Source organism: Macaca nemestrina, chromosome 19 (assembly GCF_043159975.1).
Source record: "Macaca nemestrina isolate mMacNem1 chromosome 19, mMacNem.hap1, whole genome shotgun sequence".
Lineage (NCBI taxonomy): Eukaryota > Metazoa > Chordata > Mammalia > Primates > Cercopithecidae > Macaca > Macaca nemestrina.
This window is the reverse complement of record NC_092143.1, coordinates 64,897,556-64,915,333: the sequence shown is the minus strand read 5'-3', so window position 1 is coordinate 64,915,333 and position 17,778 is coordinate 64,897,556. Positions and strand designations below refer to the sequence as shown.

At 38.4% G+C, this 17,778-nt stretch overlaps 1 protein-coding gene and 1 long non-coding RNA gene across 6 annotated transcripts in view; one reads left to right on the top strand and one right to left on the bottom strand.

Moving 5' to 3' along the window:
* The window catches only part of LOC105465439 (carbohydrate sulfotransferase 9), a 326,845-nt gene that overhangs the window by 132,091 nt on the left and 176,976 nt on the right, over window positions 1-17,778 (bottom strand). For all 5 annotated transcript variants that reach the window (XM_071085509.1, XM_071085508.1, XM_071085510.1 and 2 more), the window contains one exon: window positions 7,868-7,909. In XM_071085509.1, coding sequence (XP_070941610.1) covers window positions 7,868-7,909 — 42 coding nt within the window. The remainder of the gene's footprint in view (window positions 1-7,867; window positions 7,910-17,778) is intronic.
* LOC105465450 (uncharacterized) overlaps window positions 1-17,778 on the top strand; it is a 196,068-nt gene that overhangs the window by 168,884 nt on the left and 9,406 nt on the right. The gene's annotated exons all lie outside the window — the stretch shown is intronic.

The window sequence follows — 17,778 nt, the reverse complement described above, 5'->3', positions numbered from 1 at the left end:
TAAAATCACTTGTGATATAAAGATCATTATCTAAAGTCATTATCATAAATGGGACATTCAAATCTCACATTGAATTTTTTTTTAGTACTTCAAGCCTGACAATTTTCAGAACACTCAAATTTCTATTTCTACTTTATATTTCTCAGAAAAAAGAGAATAAACCAAGGAGACATTGGAAAATTAATGGTTAATCACAAATTTATGAAAGTGTAGCGACATCCATGTGTTTTAGTCATTGTAAACATGCCTCTTTGTCTACCTGCAAACTCTCCTTAATATTATTCCCAATTTTATAAGTTGCTATCACCACTTTTTGAGTTATAGCAGAATACCTTCACAAACTTGGGGTAAACTTGGGGTAAAATTTTTTAGACAAGATACTAAAAATTATTTGCCATATAGAGAAAAATAATTTATTTTTTTTATGAAAATTAAATTTTTTTGCTCATCAAAAGGCACTTTTAATAAAGCAAATAGGCAAATACACAAACTGGGAAAATATTCATAATACCTGTGTCTGACAAAGGACTGCCAGCCAGAATATATGAAAAACTCCTAGAATCAATGACAAACAATCCAACAAAAATGAGAAAAAAACTTGAACAGGGATTTTGTAAAAAGAAAATATACAAACAGGCACAAGTACATAAAAAGATAATCAACATCACTTGCCACCAGAGATACGCATATTAAATCCACAAGTGACACCATTTCGCACTCACGGTTGATGAAGATGAGGAGAAGGTGGAACTTTCAACATTGCTGGTTGGGAGTTTCTTACAAACTCCCAACTGACATTTACCTATGGTCTAGCAATTTCACTCCTTGGTATTTATTCAATAGGAATAAAAACATATATATGCAGTCCTTGATTTATGATGGTTCGACTTAGGATTTTTGACTTTACCATGAGTTTATTCAGACATAACTCCATTGTAGGTCAAGGAGCATCTGGACTTAACAATGGTCAACTTATGATTTTTTTAACATTATTATGAGTTTATCGGGGTATTAAATGCATTTTCAACATATGTTATTTTTGACTTATAATGGGCTTCTTGGGCCATAACCCTGTCATAAGTCAAAGAACATCATATTCACAAACAGATCGTATTCACAAACAGATCATATTCACAAACAGGACAAAAATGTCCACAGCAGTCCTATTCATAATAGCCCCAAACTAGAAATGATCAAAATGTCAAAAACAAAACAATGGATAAGGAATTTGTAATGTAGTCATACAGTGGAATATCACACATCAATAAAAGAGGAAGGAATGACTGATATATGCAACAATCTCAAAAATATAACATGTGAAAGGGGCCTTTGCAAAGTACATGCTGTGTGATTCCATTTATATTAAGTCCAAGAACAGGCCAAACTAAACTATGGTGAAATACATAGGAAGTGGTTTCCTGGGAAGTAGGGAGAAGGTAGAAGAAGGGTAGGGAGGTAGGTGATAAGGTTTTGAATTGGAATTGACTGGAAAGGGCAAAGAGAAAACTATTTAGGGTGTGAGATTCAATACCTTATTTTGGGTGGCTGGTATACAAGTGTATACAATTCTCAAAACTTATTGGATTGAGAGGATACTTAAGATTTGTGCATTTTATTGTAAATTATACATCAATTTTAAAATTAAGAGATTCTGTTATTTTGTTTAAAATTGCATTACTGAACATTATTTGGAATATTTCCCTACTTTGTAGGCATTGTGAAACATTTTTAGAGTTCTGATATTTTATAAATTTAACAACTTAGTTTATCAAGTATCAGTTTCCTTAGATTAAGCCTCAATTTATTGTGAAGTTCAAAAACATGAAGAATCACAAAAACCGAAACCAAAAAGCCTTGTCCAGAATCAAGATTAAATTTTCAGAGATGAATGTCATTGCCACACTATGCCAGCAAGGGGAGTAGTTACACTTTGAGAAGAGCTCCATCTCCATCACCACTGAATTATTCTATGGGGCACTTTAACAAGGCCCCAAAAATTGACTTTTGGGTGTTGTCACGATGGAAATGACAGATCATTTTAACGCAAGAGAAAAAGATTGAAAACCTTGACCCTTTAGATTACTCCAAACCTCAATGAAAAGGAGAAAAATACTTGCAGACCAGCTTATTAAAATATTATGTTCATGTAATTCAGGTACCAGGAAAATATTTAAGAGAATAGCTAAATTAACTGCAGGGTGCCACTTTTTCTTTGCTAATTATTTTCATACAAGAATAATCATATACAGCCTTTTCCCTTACAAAAGAAAAAAAAAAACCCAACAACTTCACAGTTTATTTTTATACATGTGAGAAGGACAGCCCCAGTGTGTGCAGAATGTACAAACTGTTGGAAAATTGAGGCTTGGTCTGACAGTAGGTAAGGCTGGCAAACAGTACTTTTTCTTTCCCCAGCAGGATAAGGCCTTTTCAGTTGAGATTGTTAGGCTACAAATCTGAAGATTTATACTGAATTTTAAAAAATATCATCATGTTCATCAATTCTTATAAGATTTGTAAGGCTTAATTCTCACAAAAGCTTAGGAAGGCTGCAGAAAAGTCTCTAACTATCCTTTCCTACCAACTTTGGTAATCTTGGATTTACAGAAAAGAACGTTCAGGCTGACAATGGGAAACATGCCCCCAGGCAAGCAGGAGAGCAGGAGAGTGGGCCAGATACAGACCCTTGCGAGATGAGTACCAACCCTCTTTACCCTCTATCCTTCATGACAACCCCACCCTTGATTCTAACACCGTAGCATCTTCTTCTCAATCTGTCTCATTCCCCGGAGAAACTGAGTGCAGAGGGCCTAGCAATATGTGCCCCAGAAAATACCCTGAGTCATGCCCTGTGCGGGGCTGGAGTCTTAACGTATGTTTAGGAACTGTATCTCTGCAATCTGCAGTGCTTGTGAATATGATGTACATCCCTCCCTTTGCCAAATGAGGACAAAGACACTGAGTACAGGTAAACAATAGCCCATTTCAGGACCCGTGCCCAGGAGAACATGCTTACCAAATGCAAAGCTCTAGAGCACCAAGTGCCGGTTTGTGGACCCACAGTAGCCTGCGAGGATTAACTCTACCTTTAAAATCACACGGCACTGCAGTTTGGCACAAAAGCAGCCCTCTACTCTGGGAGAGAGTATGCTATCAATACGTAAAAAGGTATTACCCTTGAATATGTGTATCCTTTTGCTGGTACATAAACCCTGCCTCAAGATATTCTTCATGAAATTCCAAGGAACATTTCTCAGTTCAATGACCATAAGAAATGATTCTGAATTACTCTCCACTTACAAAATACAGGAAAAGTATTTTCTTTCAGTCCCTGTAAGTGGAGGCCTAGGGACATACAGGAGTCAGAATCAGAAGAGTCAAGTTTTAGATTTTGCTTTGAAATTTATCAAGATCTCCAAATCAGAGATGCTAGTCTGGGCTATATTCTTGCTGTCAAGGACTCACAGAACTGGTCCAAATTGAACACTGTTTCACTACATGGCAAAAAAAAAAAAAAAAAAGAGAAAAACATGTTAATGACATACCACTGCACACCTCTCCCTAATGTTGGCTTTGCCACTGCATGGATGTGAGTCTTGTGTTCTTCTAAGAAATAAACTAAAAGACTACATTCCAAGTGTTACTCACATCTGTGAGATATATAAAGGATAGAAACAGAGTAAAAGAACATACACAAAGAACCCAGAAATGGGAGGCATGTTGATTATAGGAGGAAATAGAAGGAGGGTGTAATTAGGGTCAAAGAAATAAAATGAATAGATGTTTGTCTTTGCATTTGTGTTTAATGAGAGATAAGTTGCCTTCTTGAGCAGGTCTAGAATGAAGACTGCATACAAACCAGGCAGAAAAAAATTTTGTTTTTTCTGTTGTAGAGGGCACTGGGCAGGGGTGTGGTGGGGGCTGGCTGGCATGACACTAGGAGATTAAAGCACCTTGGAGAAAGGACTGATGTGCATTTGTGGAATGGGAGAGAGCACCCTGTCTGAAACCGTATTAGCAGACACATTACTTGGTGCTTCCCACCCTAGGAAAGGCAGGGCTGCACTTTAGTGTGGTTCATGCTGTGTAGGGAAGGCCCACCTGTGGGGTTGGGGGTGTTAATGTTTCATGGGGCAATCTCCACATTAGCAGGTTACCACAGTGGACTGAAAGAAATGGACAGGAAGCAAGGCGCTTGGAGGTGAATTTCACGTGATTCATGTTGGTAGTCACAGAAGAGTGGGCTTTGGGAGCCAAGGCTGAGAAGAGAGAAGAAAATGCTCTGGGTTTCTCAACCCCTAATGAGTCTTTGGAGTTGCCTTTTCACAGGAGCCTGGAATTTTGTCTAATTGGATGTGTTTTTCTGGATGTTTCAAATATTATTCATGAGAGATGTTTATATTCATTATCTCCAAAGATCTTGACTAGGAGCTAGCACCCTGCATTTGGTATACTTAATGAATAACCATTGGCTGAGTGAATCAACCATGCTCCCAAATGAGGAATATGTCTTACATTAATTAAAATAGGAGTCAATAATGTGCAAGATATAGCCTATATTTCCTTTATTACTGCCATTTGGCAAATTGAGGATGAAAGCTCTAACAATTCAAATCTCTCTCAGAGGTAAGTTTAGTTAACTATCAAGATAGATCTTGGCAGCTCTCTCTTGGGGTCCCCAAGGCTCACTAAACATTTTAAGAGGACACTGAACATTTTCCTAGTGGATGGTGAGATAACTCACTTCCAAGTATGGGAGGAAGTGCAGTCTTGCCTGTTGCAACCAGCCAATTCTGGAATGAGGTTTAGACTTGGTGCTAAAGGTGTGAGGGGCAGGTAGCTTGCAGTCTGGCTCCTTTTTATTAATAGTTGACTGAAACTTTACCTTTCTATTTCAGAGGAGGTGGACAGCTTTTTTACTACCTTATGTGCTAGGGAAGAATGAAAGTTCAAGTGGAAGGGGAGGCTGAGAATAGGCTGCAGTTGGGATGTGAGACAAGGGTGGGAGGTGAGAAGGTAGGAGGGTCAGGCAGGGGTCTGGCTGGCCACTGTCCTAAATCTGATCAGTAGCATCAGGGATGGAGGTTAGCTGATGGTGACAGCGTATAACCTTGGAGACATCTGGCGGCTCAGTCCTTTGCATAAACCACTCACTTACTTGACAACAACAAGTCATAGGATCACAGGCTGAGGACTCTGAATAGAAAGGTGCCATTCTGTCAAAATGCTGAGGCCAGAGAACAGGGCCTCTAAACTTCTGAGATGTGCATTGGCCAGCATTTCCAATTGTCCCCTTGATGGCACTTGCTCTCAGCCACTAGTATACCTGCTTTGATCTACCCCAGCTCCAGACTCATTCATTTTGATTGCTCCAGAGTACATAAGTGTGACTGTACCTGCAAACTCATGTTTTCAGGATAGGCTTTTAATTCTGTTCAAAAATATTTTTCCATGTCTCTTTCTTGTCTTGTTTCCCCATTGCAGATTTTTTTCCTCTTTCCCCAGAGACAAGCTCTTACTCACAGAAGACAGTAACCCAGTGTTTCCCTTCTACAGAGCACACATGGTGGATACCTTATCTTTAATGCTCTTAGTAACCCGTGTAAGCTATGTGCTGTTATCCTTATTTTATTTGATTTTTTAGAGATAGGGTCTCACTGTGTTGCACGGAGTGGACTGCAGTGGCTGTTTACAGGTACAATAATCATCACACACTACAATCTTGAACTCTTGGCCTCAAGCAATCCCCCTACTTCAGCCTCCTGAGTAGCTGGGATGACAGGCACATGTGCCCATGCCCAGCTTGTCCCTGTTTTATAAACAAGAGCTCAGTGAGGTCACCCAGCATGTGTTCTGGTCAAGTGCATTATAATTTATAAAGTGCCTCCGCATGTGTTATGAAGTTCTCTGACCTATGGATTGCATGTTATTATTATCTCCATTTCACAGATGGTAAAATGGAAATTTTAGAGGGGCTACGTGACCTACCCATGTCGCGTTGTTCGTGGGTGGCTGAATTGAGTTTCGAACTTGTGTTCTCCTATTCTGCATCCCATGCTTATTCACAGTATAGTGTCAAGAAAATGGAAGCTTTCAGGCATAAACTCCCTCAAATTTCTTTATATCCATCTTTAAACTTATCTTAGTTTTTTTCCCTGCTCTTCCTTTTCTCCTGTCTCAGGAAGAAGTTGATTCTATTCTGTGTTCCTAAAAGTTCTCTCCCGTGCCCTTGAATAATCTTATTTATTTCCATTTCTTCACATGTCAACTCTCTATGCAACTGACTCTCAAATCTTTCTCTCTCTAAACTCCAATTGTTGTTTTTGACCACTTAAAGGGTATCTTTTCTTGGTAATATACTTTTATGTATAGACCATACACTACTCCCACATTCCCTCAGCTCTATACAACTAACTCTAAGGATATGTGGTTTTACTCGGGCAGTACATGTGCTTTGATGTCTCCATGCTTTTAAGAATCAGTTCAAGTATGATAACTGTTACTGAATATTTTCCCAACTCTTCCTGTTACATTTAACGGTGTATTCTGTGCATTCCCAAAGTACTTTGTTTTTTGGGATAATGCATTGCTTATCATATGAGAAAATCATTTGTCTCCATCTCTATCTCAACTTATGGGCTACCAGTACAATGAAGACAAAAAGGGAGTTTTATTTATCTCTCTATCCCTTGATGCAATAAGCATGGCCCTTGGCTAAGTGTTTGTTGAATGAATAAAGGAATAAATGGATGCATGGTGATTCAGTTACTACTCCAATGTTTCAACATACCCCTAGGAGGGCATGGTCAGATTTTGTTTTTTTCCCTCACCTCAAATCTTTGCTATTGCCCCAGGTATCTGACTTGCTTGCTTTGCAAAAATGCTGAGGTTTAAATGAAAAAAAAAATTTTACCTGCCATGTGAGATCATGAAACAGGAAATGGAATAAAACATTATTTTTCTTGTAAAGTAAACACTACTGTCATCTAGGTGATCAACATTACAGACATGCATTGCAAAATTAGAATTTATATTTATAAATTTTTAAGATAATAGGAATTGATCATCTTCTATTACTAAATGCTTTCATCCACATTTTACACAATAGTAAACCTCATTAGATTAAAACAATTAGTATGGAAAGGAGGAGAGGAAGATCTAGCCTGAATTATGGAAGTCAGAATTTATTGAAAGCAACATTGTTTAATTACTTTCAATACTATTACCTACTAATAAAGTCTAAGGGGACATCTACTTCATGACCTTAATAATCCTCATTTTACAGCTGAATCTTTTTGCCTAAAGACCACTGTATGCTAAGGTCATAAAAACAATGTATTCTTTTTACATGGGTTACAAATATTCCATTTCACTTAGCAAATCCATTCCTTGCAGACAATTCAAAGCTAAATTTCAGCTTAGTCTAGATCAAATTGTCAAGAATTGTGTATTGGCAATATCTGAACTAATGAGGTTTTACTCTATTCATAGAGGAAGACATTAAAAAAAGACTATAGTGCAATTTGCCAGGAAAGTGTTAAATACTTTTAAAAGAAAAATTAAAAAATATGTAAACTTTTTCAAATAAGGTGAACACCAACCTATGTGTAACTGAAATCGGTCTTCAGAGCCTTTAGTTTCCTTTGTAATTCCCTTGAGGACAAGGGTCATGGTTTGCTTGCTTTTCTCCCCACCCTCCAAGACTTTATGCCTCCAGCGATGCCGCCGAGGCTGTGCTTTCTAGGGATGGCTATCATCACCAGAACAGGTGCTTAAAAGCAACACTCTGAGGTTTTCAGATATTCTAGTTGTTGCTCTGCTTACCTATAACTACCCAAGACTCAAACACTATGAGGAAGTTACTCACTGATTCTGGGTACAGGCTGCAAGTACTTCATTGGTCCCCATCCTGAAAAAGAAGAGGAAAGAAATTCATATATTACCATCACATCCAAAGACATTTATAAAACTTTCTACACAAAGATGCCTCAAAGTCTCTAATATTTTATTTGTAACAAGAAAAATCATGGGAAGGGAGAGGGTCATGAAATACAATGTGTCATCCTCTGTGTTTCTGGCCTGATTAAGCTTGGTGTCACTTATTAGGAAACCTGGCATTACCATGAAAATTTGCTATGGAAAAGTCTGGGCTTTAAGCCTGTGCTGTCTGTGACAGGGAAATGGAGCTAGGGACTGTGGGCTGGGGAGCATTGGAAAATGACCATCACAAGGAAGATAATTTCCTTTGATTCTCAGCATTCCACCCCATCACAGATCAATGTGCTAATATACAATAATATTTTCACTTATTAATAAAATCGTCTAAAATTGAGTACTTGGGCTCGATGTCTTCGGGTGAAACTGAGATAGAGATGTCATGTGCAGCTCCTGGCATTGAGTATTAGTGGCCCACTATTGGATGCCTTAGTTTGGGAAGCGTGGAAGAGTAAATGAACGGAAAGCTAGGACAAAAGAAGAGGGCTCTGAGGCAAGCAACCCCATGGATATTTAAATTATCCAGAACTAATGATAGTTTATTCTGTAGTAAACAGCTGTAAGAAAGAAAATCTTAAGGTTTTCCTTGAACCAGTGATTTTTCATGGTGATTACAAAGGGCCTGTTTCTGCCACATGAAGTTGGCCTATTGTAACATAGTGTATTTCTTCTTGCTCAGTCACCTATGGGGAGAGGAGAGCCTCAGCTCCTTCTGAGAACAATCTTACAGAGCAGTAAGAATGTAATTATATGACTACTTAGTTTTTGGCTTTTTGGGTTAATATGGTTCCATTTCTTTCCTTAAAAGACATTTTATATATATGTATATATAATATATATTATATATAATACAACATATAACATATATACTTATGTCATACCATATATTTTATATAATATAATCAAATAGATATTATATAATACATTTACTTATATATATTAATATATATTCTATTCTATATTTTATAAATATGTATGTAATATTTTGCTCTCTGCATGCCTTTTAAAAAAAATCTTTCAAAATATGTTGACTAAAAGGTGACTAAGTAATAAAGGATGGTGTGGCTTAAGAAATGGTAGGATTAATCGTCCGTCCTGCTAGCCTGCCCCACTTAAATCACCTAGTCTCAGTGTGATTCATTTATAATGTTGCTTTGCTAACCCTAATTGAAATAAAAATCTTATTGGCACTTGTCTTTTAAATTATTTTTTAGCAAATTTCACGTGTGCCAAAAAAATACCAGTTTACACTTGCATCAATGATATGCTATTCTGTTTTTAGAATGATTTAAAGCATATATCCAAAGGCATTTTCAACTATCTTGTTATGAACTTCCTGGTGTAAGGTACTGTCCATTCTACTTGATTTAGTAATATTTGCATTTTGGAGGCAGGTATTTATGAGTCATATAGCTCATCAGTAAGTTACAGGTCCTTCAGTACAACTGATCCCCAGGAGCTGGACCTGGATATGTAATGCATTGCTCCCACCCACTTTATGGTAATTGCAACTCTATATTTACCCGTTCACCCAGGTAATGGTAGCATGATTAAGGTAAGGTCACACTGTCATGGCTTGGTGATAAGAATATTGTTTAGACTAGAACTCAAAATCTTCCTCCATACAAAATTGATTTTATCTAGCATATTATCATTATTTATGTAGGCTGTCACTGAATCAAGGAAGAAAGTTAAATTGATATGGAAAAATTGGTTATTCAAAAAGTCACGTGTGTCTGCTTCTTTATATCCTACAATATTCTGGTAAGTTGCTTATTGATTGTATGAGAGATTGTTCTCATCAGACATTGCTTTTAAGCTATCTGACTTATAACAATCAAGTCATTTCCTTAAAAACTGTGGACATGACAGGCTCTTTCCTCCATCTCCATGATGGCTCCAATATGAAGGTTGTGCAAATCTGGCAATTTCTTAAGGGTGTCTGGAAACCTGATATTAGGGCATTACGATGAGAGCACACTCAGGTACTGGTAATTCTTCCCTGACCTAGTTTGTCCCTCCACACATCATGGATGGAAGTATACTAGTTATATGAATGCCTTTCTCCCCAACTATAGCAAATTCATTGAACACTGGGATGATCCAGTCTGGTTCCTCTTTTTAACTTCTCTGAGCCTAGATTAGTCTTATGCATATATATTGAATTAACCTAAATTTTTGAAAGAGCTATTTAAGGATCGATTAAATGACAGGGAAATAAATACAATTTATTTTTTATCTTTTGAATTGTCTCCTAAGGAAAAGTATCCTCTCCCACCTCTCAGTAATAGTAATAGAGTATATAGCTCTTTAAAGGCTTTAACTATATCTTTTAAATCATTGTTATTTTTCTCTATATTTGTATGTAATAAATATGTAGGATGTTGGGCTCAGTCCACACAATCAATACAGACTGACTGACTAGCTACAAGATCATGCACTGAATAGCTATGCATATTCTTCCACGGTCAACTGTGAAAATAACTTGAAACCCCAACAATGGGGATTGCTTCACAAACAGAAATTAATTGGGTTCGGCCAGAGCCACTAAAATTAATGAGTTTAAACCTCACATCCAGTATATCTGTTCTTATATTGCCTTTACAAGATTGAAAAAGAATTAAAACTTAATTTAGTTGTACATATAATCGAATAAAATAGGATCTTTCCCTTTCATCCCATAACTTATTCTGATCATTGTTGTTTTTTGTGGTGAAGCATGTTTTACCTGTTGAAACTTGGCACAAACATCGTAATAAGTGAATAGGTCTAGAGCTTTGATGAAAATTTAATTTTTTAAAAAATTAGCATTTCACTGATCCTTATCCTGAGGGTTAGAGCCTCACACAGCACTCAGCCAGGCAGAGCTCACACTCAAGTGAGAGAACACAAATACAACCATAGTGTACCTTTCTCAAAGAATTCAAAATAATTCTTCTGGCCATGTGATAAATAAATTTAGTTGTTTGTCATCATCCTTATCTAACTGAGAATACAAGGATAGGAAAAGGTTAAAGAGCTTCCTAAGGCTATGTGGCAGTTTGTTGTTAAAATTGAAATAGGGTTACACTTGGAATGCCAAGGCCTTATTTTCAATAATGAACCAGGATTTGTTTTTCCAGCTAAACGTTGTAGATATTTGATCATCAATATCCTCTTAATTTTACACACGGATATTTGGATGCAAAGAAAAAAATCATCACAGTGAAGTTTAGGTCCTTTTGTCGCTGGGTTTAAAAGTTTATCCCAATGTTTTCTTTTGAAATATTGATTTGGTCTCACTTTGCCTTTTGTTTTATCTTTGCTTTTAAAATTGCCTGGATGCGCAATTATTAAATGAAAAATAACCACAATAACAGCTAACATGGATTGAATGCTTATTAAATATCAGGCATGCTGCTAAGTGTGTTATATGAACCTTATCTAATTTAGTATCATAAGAGCCCCCTGGAAATACTGCCAGGATTTCCACATACAGAATATAGCCACATATTTCCAGTTCTGCATTTTCTTACATAAACTACACCCATAATCATCATCTATATTTCTCAGTTTCTGCTTCATTAGATTGAAAAAGGCACAAAGCAGAATCCTTTTAGATTTAAGTTTTTACCCAATATTTTACCACTATCTTGCTCACATATAATTCTATAACCTTTATTTTATTTTATTTTGTATTTTTTTGAGGCAGAGTCTTGCTCTGTCGCCCAGGCAGGAGTGCAGTAGCATGATCTCGGCTCACTGCAACCTCTGCCCACTGCAACCTCCGCCTCTCGGGTTCAAGCGATTCTCCTGCCTCAGCCTCCTGAGTAGCTGGGATTACAGGCTTGTGCCACCATGTCCAGTTAATTTTTGTATTTTTAGTAGAGATGGATTTTCACCATGTTGGTCAGGCTAGTCTTGAACTTTTGACCTCGTGATCCTCCCGCCTCGGCCTCCCAAAGTGCTGGGATTACAGGTGTGAGCCACTGCACCTGACCTATAGCCTTTCATTTTTAGTAACTCAACTTTATTGAGTCTTTACAAAACATTTTAATAGACATAGCAATTCTCTTTTACACACCCATATGTCACTGGTTACATAATTATCATTGAATAATTATATGAATGAGTAAAACTGGCACAGCAGATCTGGGGACAAACACCACTGTCTCTTGGTCCACATACATCTTCACAGGAGGGATCAGGAGTTTACTGGAGGGCTAGAGGGCATCCGGTCCTGAGCTGGCTGTCAGCATCAGTTGGTAGGATATATTGAGGGAATGGAGAGAGTTGCTTAATCAGGCAAATCACTTAAGAGGCCAGTAAAAGTAACTTCTATTGTATTTTATACGTTACCTATGTATGCATTTGATAAAATACGTTACTTTGATAAAATTATTTAAAAGTTTAAAATGGAAGGGCAAGGAGGGAGAGAATGAGTTTAGGTGTCCTACCCAAGATTGCAAAACTAGTGGTGGAACTAGAATTTGACGCCTGAATTTGGCCGCCGAGTCTAGAATTCTTTTGCTGCCTCCCATTATGCCTTAGGACAGAGATGACTGTGGTGGGCTGGGTGTGCTGCTGCAGACCAGAAAGGGGGCTCAAGACAGTTCTCCTGGTCAACAGGAGAACAGAGCGAAAGAAGATAGAAGAAACCACAAAGTGATGAAATAGACTTAGAAAAAAGACTATTCTTGCAAAAGAAGAGCACTATGATTCTGTTTTCCTTGAGTCAATCCATGTATTTCTTGACTTCGTATCTCACTGGTTCAAAACAAAAGGGATTTAGCATACAAATTTTGCTAGTGGAACTGGTTTTTCTAACCTTAAAATTGAAGAAATCTTGAAAGGGCATCGGGTCTTTCCAGCAAACAATAACAACACAGAAGAACCCATGACTCAGTGGTCCCATGGGGAACCAAGGGTGGGATAAAGCTTACGGAAATTTGTGACCAAAAATAGCAATTCAAATGAAGTACAGTTGTCCCTTGGTATCTGTGATGGATTGGTTCTGGGGCACCCTGCAAACACCAAAACCTGTGAATGCTCAAGTCCTTGATATACAATATGTGCATATCACCTATGCACATTCTGCCACATACTTCAAATAATCTCTGGAGTATTTATAATACCTAATACCATGTAGATGCTATGTACATAGTTGTGATACTGTATTGTTTACAAAATAATGACAAGAAAAGAGTCTGCAGTTATTGAGTGCAGATGCAACCATGTTTTTTCCCCCACATATTTTAAATCCATGTTTGGTGGTATCCATGGATGCAGAAACCAACATACATAAAGGGCTGATTGTAACTTGAATCTCATCATACCACTTTTTCTGATCTTTGGCCTTTACAGGTTCTATTTCCATCCAGTCCTTCTTTAGGTAATACAATTTAAGCACCAGTTTTGAAGAACTTCCTAGTCCCCTAGAAAGGATGATTTTGTAGTAGCTGTTTTAAAATGTCTCAGAATAGAATATTATGTTTTCCCATTAAGTATTAGTGATTTCAGTTTATGTTAAATGCTTTCTCCGTTTCTTTCCTTGGCACTTCCCAAGTTATTTCCTTCAAGAAAAAAATTTAAAAGGTACTCAGATTTCTATGACTTCACTAGGAATTCATAAAAAGGTCAAGCTCTCAAATGGCTATCCCTTCAATAAAATTATGTTAAATTGTTCAAAATGTTTGTACATGGGACATCACTTTTACGGACTTTCAAAAATAGCTGTTTAGTTTTTAACTGATCTGGTTATAAAATTAATTATTGCCATGATGTGGCTGTATTGTGGTTGAGATTAAAAACTTTCTTTTTATAAAATTTGAATATCTTTTTGGAAGGAGATTACAAGTCATGGATTAATTATTTGATTAACATGAGTAAACAAGTCAAGAGTAGATGGCTTATTTCATGATTTAAAGATTGTAAAATTAGTTAATTAACTAAAAGGAAACACAAATTTAAAAGATGGGGAGATGCAAGGTCAGTGTCTGAAATAAGTGCTTCTTTTCAGGACGCCCTGCGTAAAGCCGCACCTGTGCGGAGGCAGCTTCCTGTGCACTGCTGGCTGCCGGGTGTGCTTGTCCGTGTGCCAGGTCCCCTGTGCTGGGGAATCCAGCACTTTAGAGCACGCTTTGTATAAAATAGAGTGCAAATCGAATCCTATTCGGGGAGCGTCTGAGAGACAGGACTGGCTCAAGAGGCAGCCTCTAAAGTGAGAATAGCACTGAAAAGGGGTGGAGGGCCTGAGCACAGGCCTGATTCTTCAGCGATCTCATGGGAAACCCATTCATTCAGCTTCTCTGAGCCCTCATTCCCTCACCTTCACCTATACAATGCTTTAATGTCCACTTCAGCCTTGAGATTCTAGGAAATAGGGCAAAAACAAGCAAACAATCTCTTCATTATCATGCAATCATCAAGTTTTTCCTGTTTACACTGTATTTAGTAGTCCACCCCACCCCCATCCTATAAGTGTTCTCATATGTGTTACCTCACGTAATTCTCACAATAGTTCCCCAAGTATGGTGAGCTTACTGGCTGGCATGGTAGTCTGCCTTAATCTTGCCATACTATTCTCTCTCTCAATTATTTCACTCTCACTTGTACTTGATTCAGTTCCAAATGTTTATATAATCTTTGCTTTGACCTCTCCTGAACTTCAATTCTGCTTCTTCAAATTCTAGCTTCCGCATCAGTGTCCCATTGTTGCATCAACTGCAGCTGGACTTGAATGAACTTGTAATCCTTTTCCCCAAACCACCCACCCCTCTGAACTTGCACAAGTGTCTATTATATGGACACTTCTTCCTGCTATTCAGGCATGCAGCTTTGACATCTCCCCCCACCATCTCCTCTCCTCAACACTTGCTTCCAGCCACCCTTTGATCCTTTCTTTCTATATCTCATAATCATTCCTTTTAGCTTTTAAACAGTGCAGCATTCTGGCCAAGGCCCTTAGCACATCAAAGTCTAGACTATTACAAGTGTCTCCAAGCTGGTATCCCTGGCTTTAGCTTCCATTTCATCTTAATTTATCCGATGAATTGTTTTACAAATTGTTTTCCCTATGCTAAACTCCTCTCTGAAAACCTTGCTTTTCCTTTCACTGTTACAGGATCCACTATAACTGCATTAAATACAATCTCTGCTTCCCTGTGTAACTCAGAATTCTCCTCTACCAATTCTGAAAGTCCCCTGAATAGGCCACTTCCAATCCCAAGCGTGAAACAGCTCTCATCCTTCTGTTTGAAAATTCATATAGCTTCTTCAAGATCTAAGATGGTTTCTCCTCTCAGAGTGGCCGTCCTCTGAACTACAGCAGGCATCGCTCATTGGGAGGAAGGCAACAGCACAGGCACGAGCAGCATGCCAGGCCAAGCCCTTTGTATTTACTTGAACTCATCTGCTCTTAACCTCACCAGGCATGCGTCATCACTGTCCCTACTTTAGAGGAGAAAATGTGGCTCAGGCAGGTCCATAACTTGTCTAGGTCACAGATTTGCCAAGTGCTGGATCCAAACCTTGGTGTTCTGGCCATAGAGTTTGTGCTTCTAACCTTTACACCATACGATCTATCGAAGCTTCTGTTGCTCTATAAATCCTTTTGTGCCACTTGTCTCTAGCACATGCAAGCTCCTTAAGGGAAGGCTCTTCGTCTCTGTGCTCTGTAGCCTGTGACTAGCACACAGAAACACCCCGTACGTGCAGCCTTAGAGGTCCAGGGATGGAGTTTAGCAGTAGAAACAACAGCAAACCCCTGACAGTGTCTCTGGGCTCAAAACACACAGACATACACCTTCCTTCTTGATCTTTCCTCTACTCTGACGAAAGTGCTGACTGCATATTTCATAGATCAGAAAAAGAGTAATACTACTAATAAAAATACCCGATACATTTCCACATTTCAGAATGTGGGCCAGATAATGAAGAAAGATCTTTGAACAGTACAGCCTCTCTCCTTCCCTTTCTTTCTTCTTTTCTTCCTTCTTATGTCACTTGCTCAACAAATATTTGTTTTATGCACACTCTGTGCCAGAACAACACACCTCGGGGTTTGTTATTGATATTTTCAGCTGAGCTGCTAAAAGGCAGAGCCAAGTGATATTAAGTAATTACCAAAAGCAACAAAAAATTGCTAAAATGCATTGAGAGCATACCACTAGGTAGACAGTAGGCAAGGGCTTGGCAGATACTATCTCACTTAATCCTTATTAAAACTCTACGAGATAAAAAGATGATTATCTCCATTTTACATATAAGATGAGAAAGGTGAAGGTCATAGGACTCACAAGGGACCAAGCAAGGATTCTAGTTTGGGTAGTTGGAAATGAGAGCCAGCACCCTTTACACCTGACTTCCGCCAGGAGTAGCTACAGCTTTGCAACATACCAAAGGCATATTTAAAATTAGTTTCATATCCTTTGAAAATAGCTCCATAAACAGTATCAGAGTACCACAGGAATGCCTCCACTATCATTGCACACGTTACCTGAAAGCAGGTGTCTGACTTTTAACAAATTAATGTCCCAGGGCTTTATTCAATTCATTTGTGAAATTAAAAATTAGCACCATGTAATCTCCAGAATTCCTCCCAGACACAGACCTTCTATTATTCCACAAAGGCAGCTGTCGGGCAGTGAGTGTTCACTAATCTTGGAGTCAGAACCAGGTTTCTTTGAATAGCCCAGCACCCTTGCTATCAGTCCCTGTCACCGTGGTTTGTACCTATTACTTCCAGTTTGTCATCTGCTGTCCTCAACTGTCTGGAAGACAGTCACCCAACCCAAATAATCATCTGGATATACAGTGATCCGTCCTTTACCCCACCCTTTTCACACACACAGTTCGAGATCAAAGTCTCCATTTCTGAGTTCTTTATCATCCTGCTCTGTGGTTGCAGGTTTTGCTCTTTGGATGTGAGACTTGCATTTATGTCCAATATTTCCTTGTTGCAGGTCCTGGCTGAAGAGGAGTTACTTCTGATAAAATAATGCCTCTGATTTGGAAGGATGTTTGCGCCATTGCCTCCCTTCTCTTTCTCTCATTTTCAAGATTACTTTGCTCACCAGCAAGACACACATCAAGCTTTTTCTTTTGATCTGAAATAAAGTCTCTTTTTTTGTGTGTGTGCTATGGGCCTTTTCTGGGTAATCTCATTCATTTTGTTGGCTCTAATGACAACTGTGTTAACACTGGTGACTCCTAAATTTCTGAACTGTATTTCTTACCTGAGCTCAAAATAAGAATGTGCCCAGAGCACATGGCCTCAGGTTTTCCATGAGCACCAAAACAGAGCCTATCTAAATATGAAGTCCTCCTCTTCCCTTCCAAACATGCTCCGGTTCCTGTGCCACCTCTCAGTCACTCAAATCAGGGGCCTTGGAATTCCTCTTGCAGTCCTCCATTGCTTACATGTCATCGATAACTAGGTCCTGTTCATTCCTTCTTCAAACATTTCTCAAACCCACCCACTTCCCCATCCCCACTGCTGCTTCCCTGTTTCTAACCTAGATAATTGCTGTAGATATCCAAGAAACATCATTGCTTTGGTAGGTAACAGTCTTTCAAATTTAAGATAAATAAAATAGAAATCTCCTTTTATCCTCAGCCCCCCAAATGGATCCTCTCGTGTCTGCCATATCTCAGCTAATAGTATTATTCACCAGCTTGTTCTCACTGTAAACCTGGAGTCCTCCTTTATCTCTGTTTTCGCATCCTTCCACATCCACTCTATCAGCATGTGCTGTCAGTTTTACTTCTAAAATCCTTCCTAAATCTGACAGCATCTCATTATTT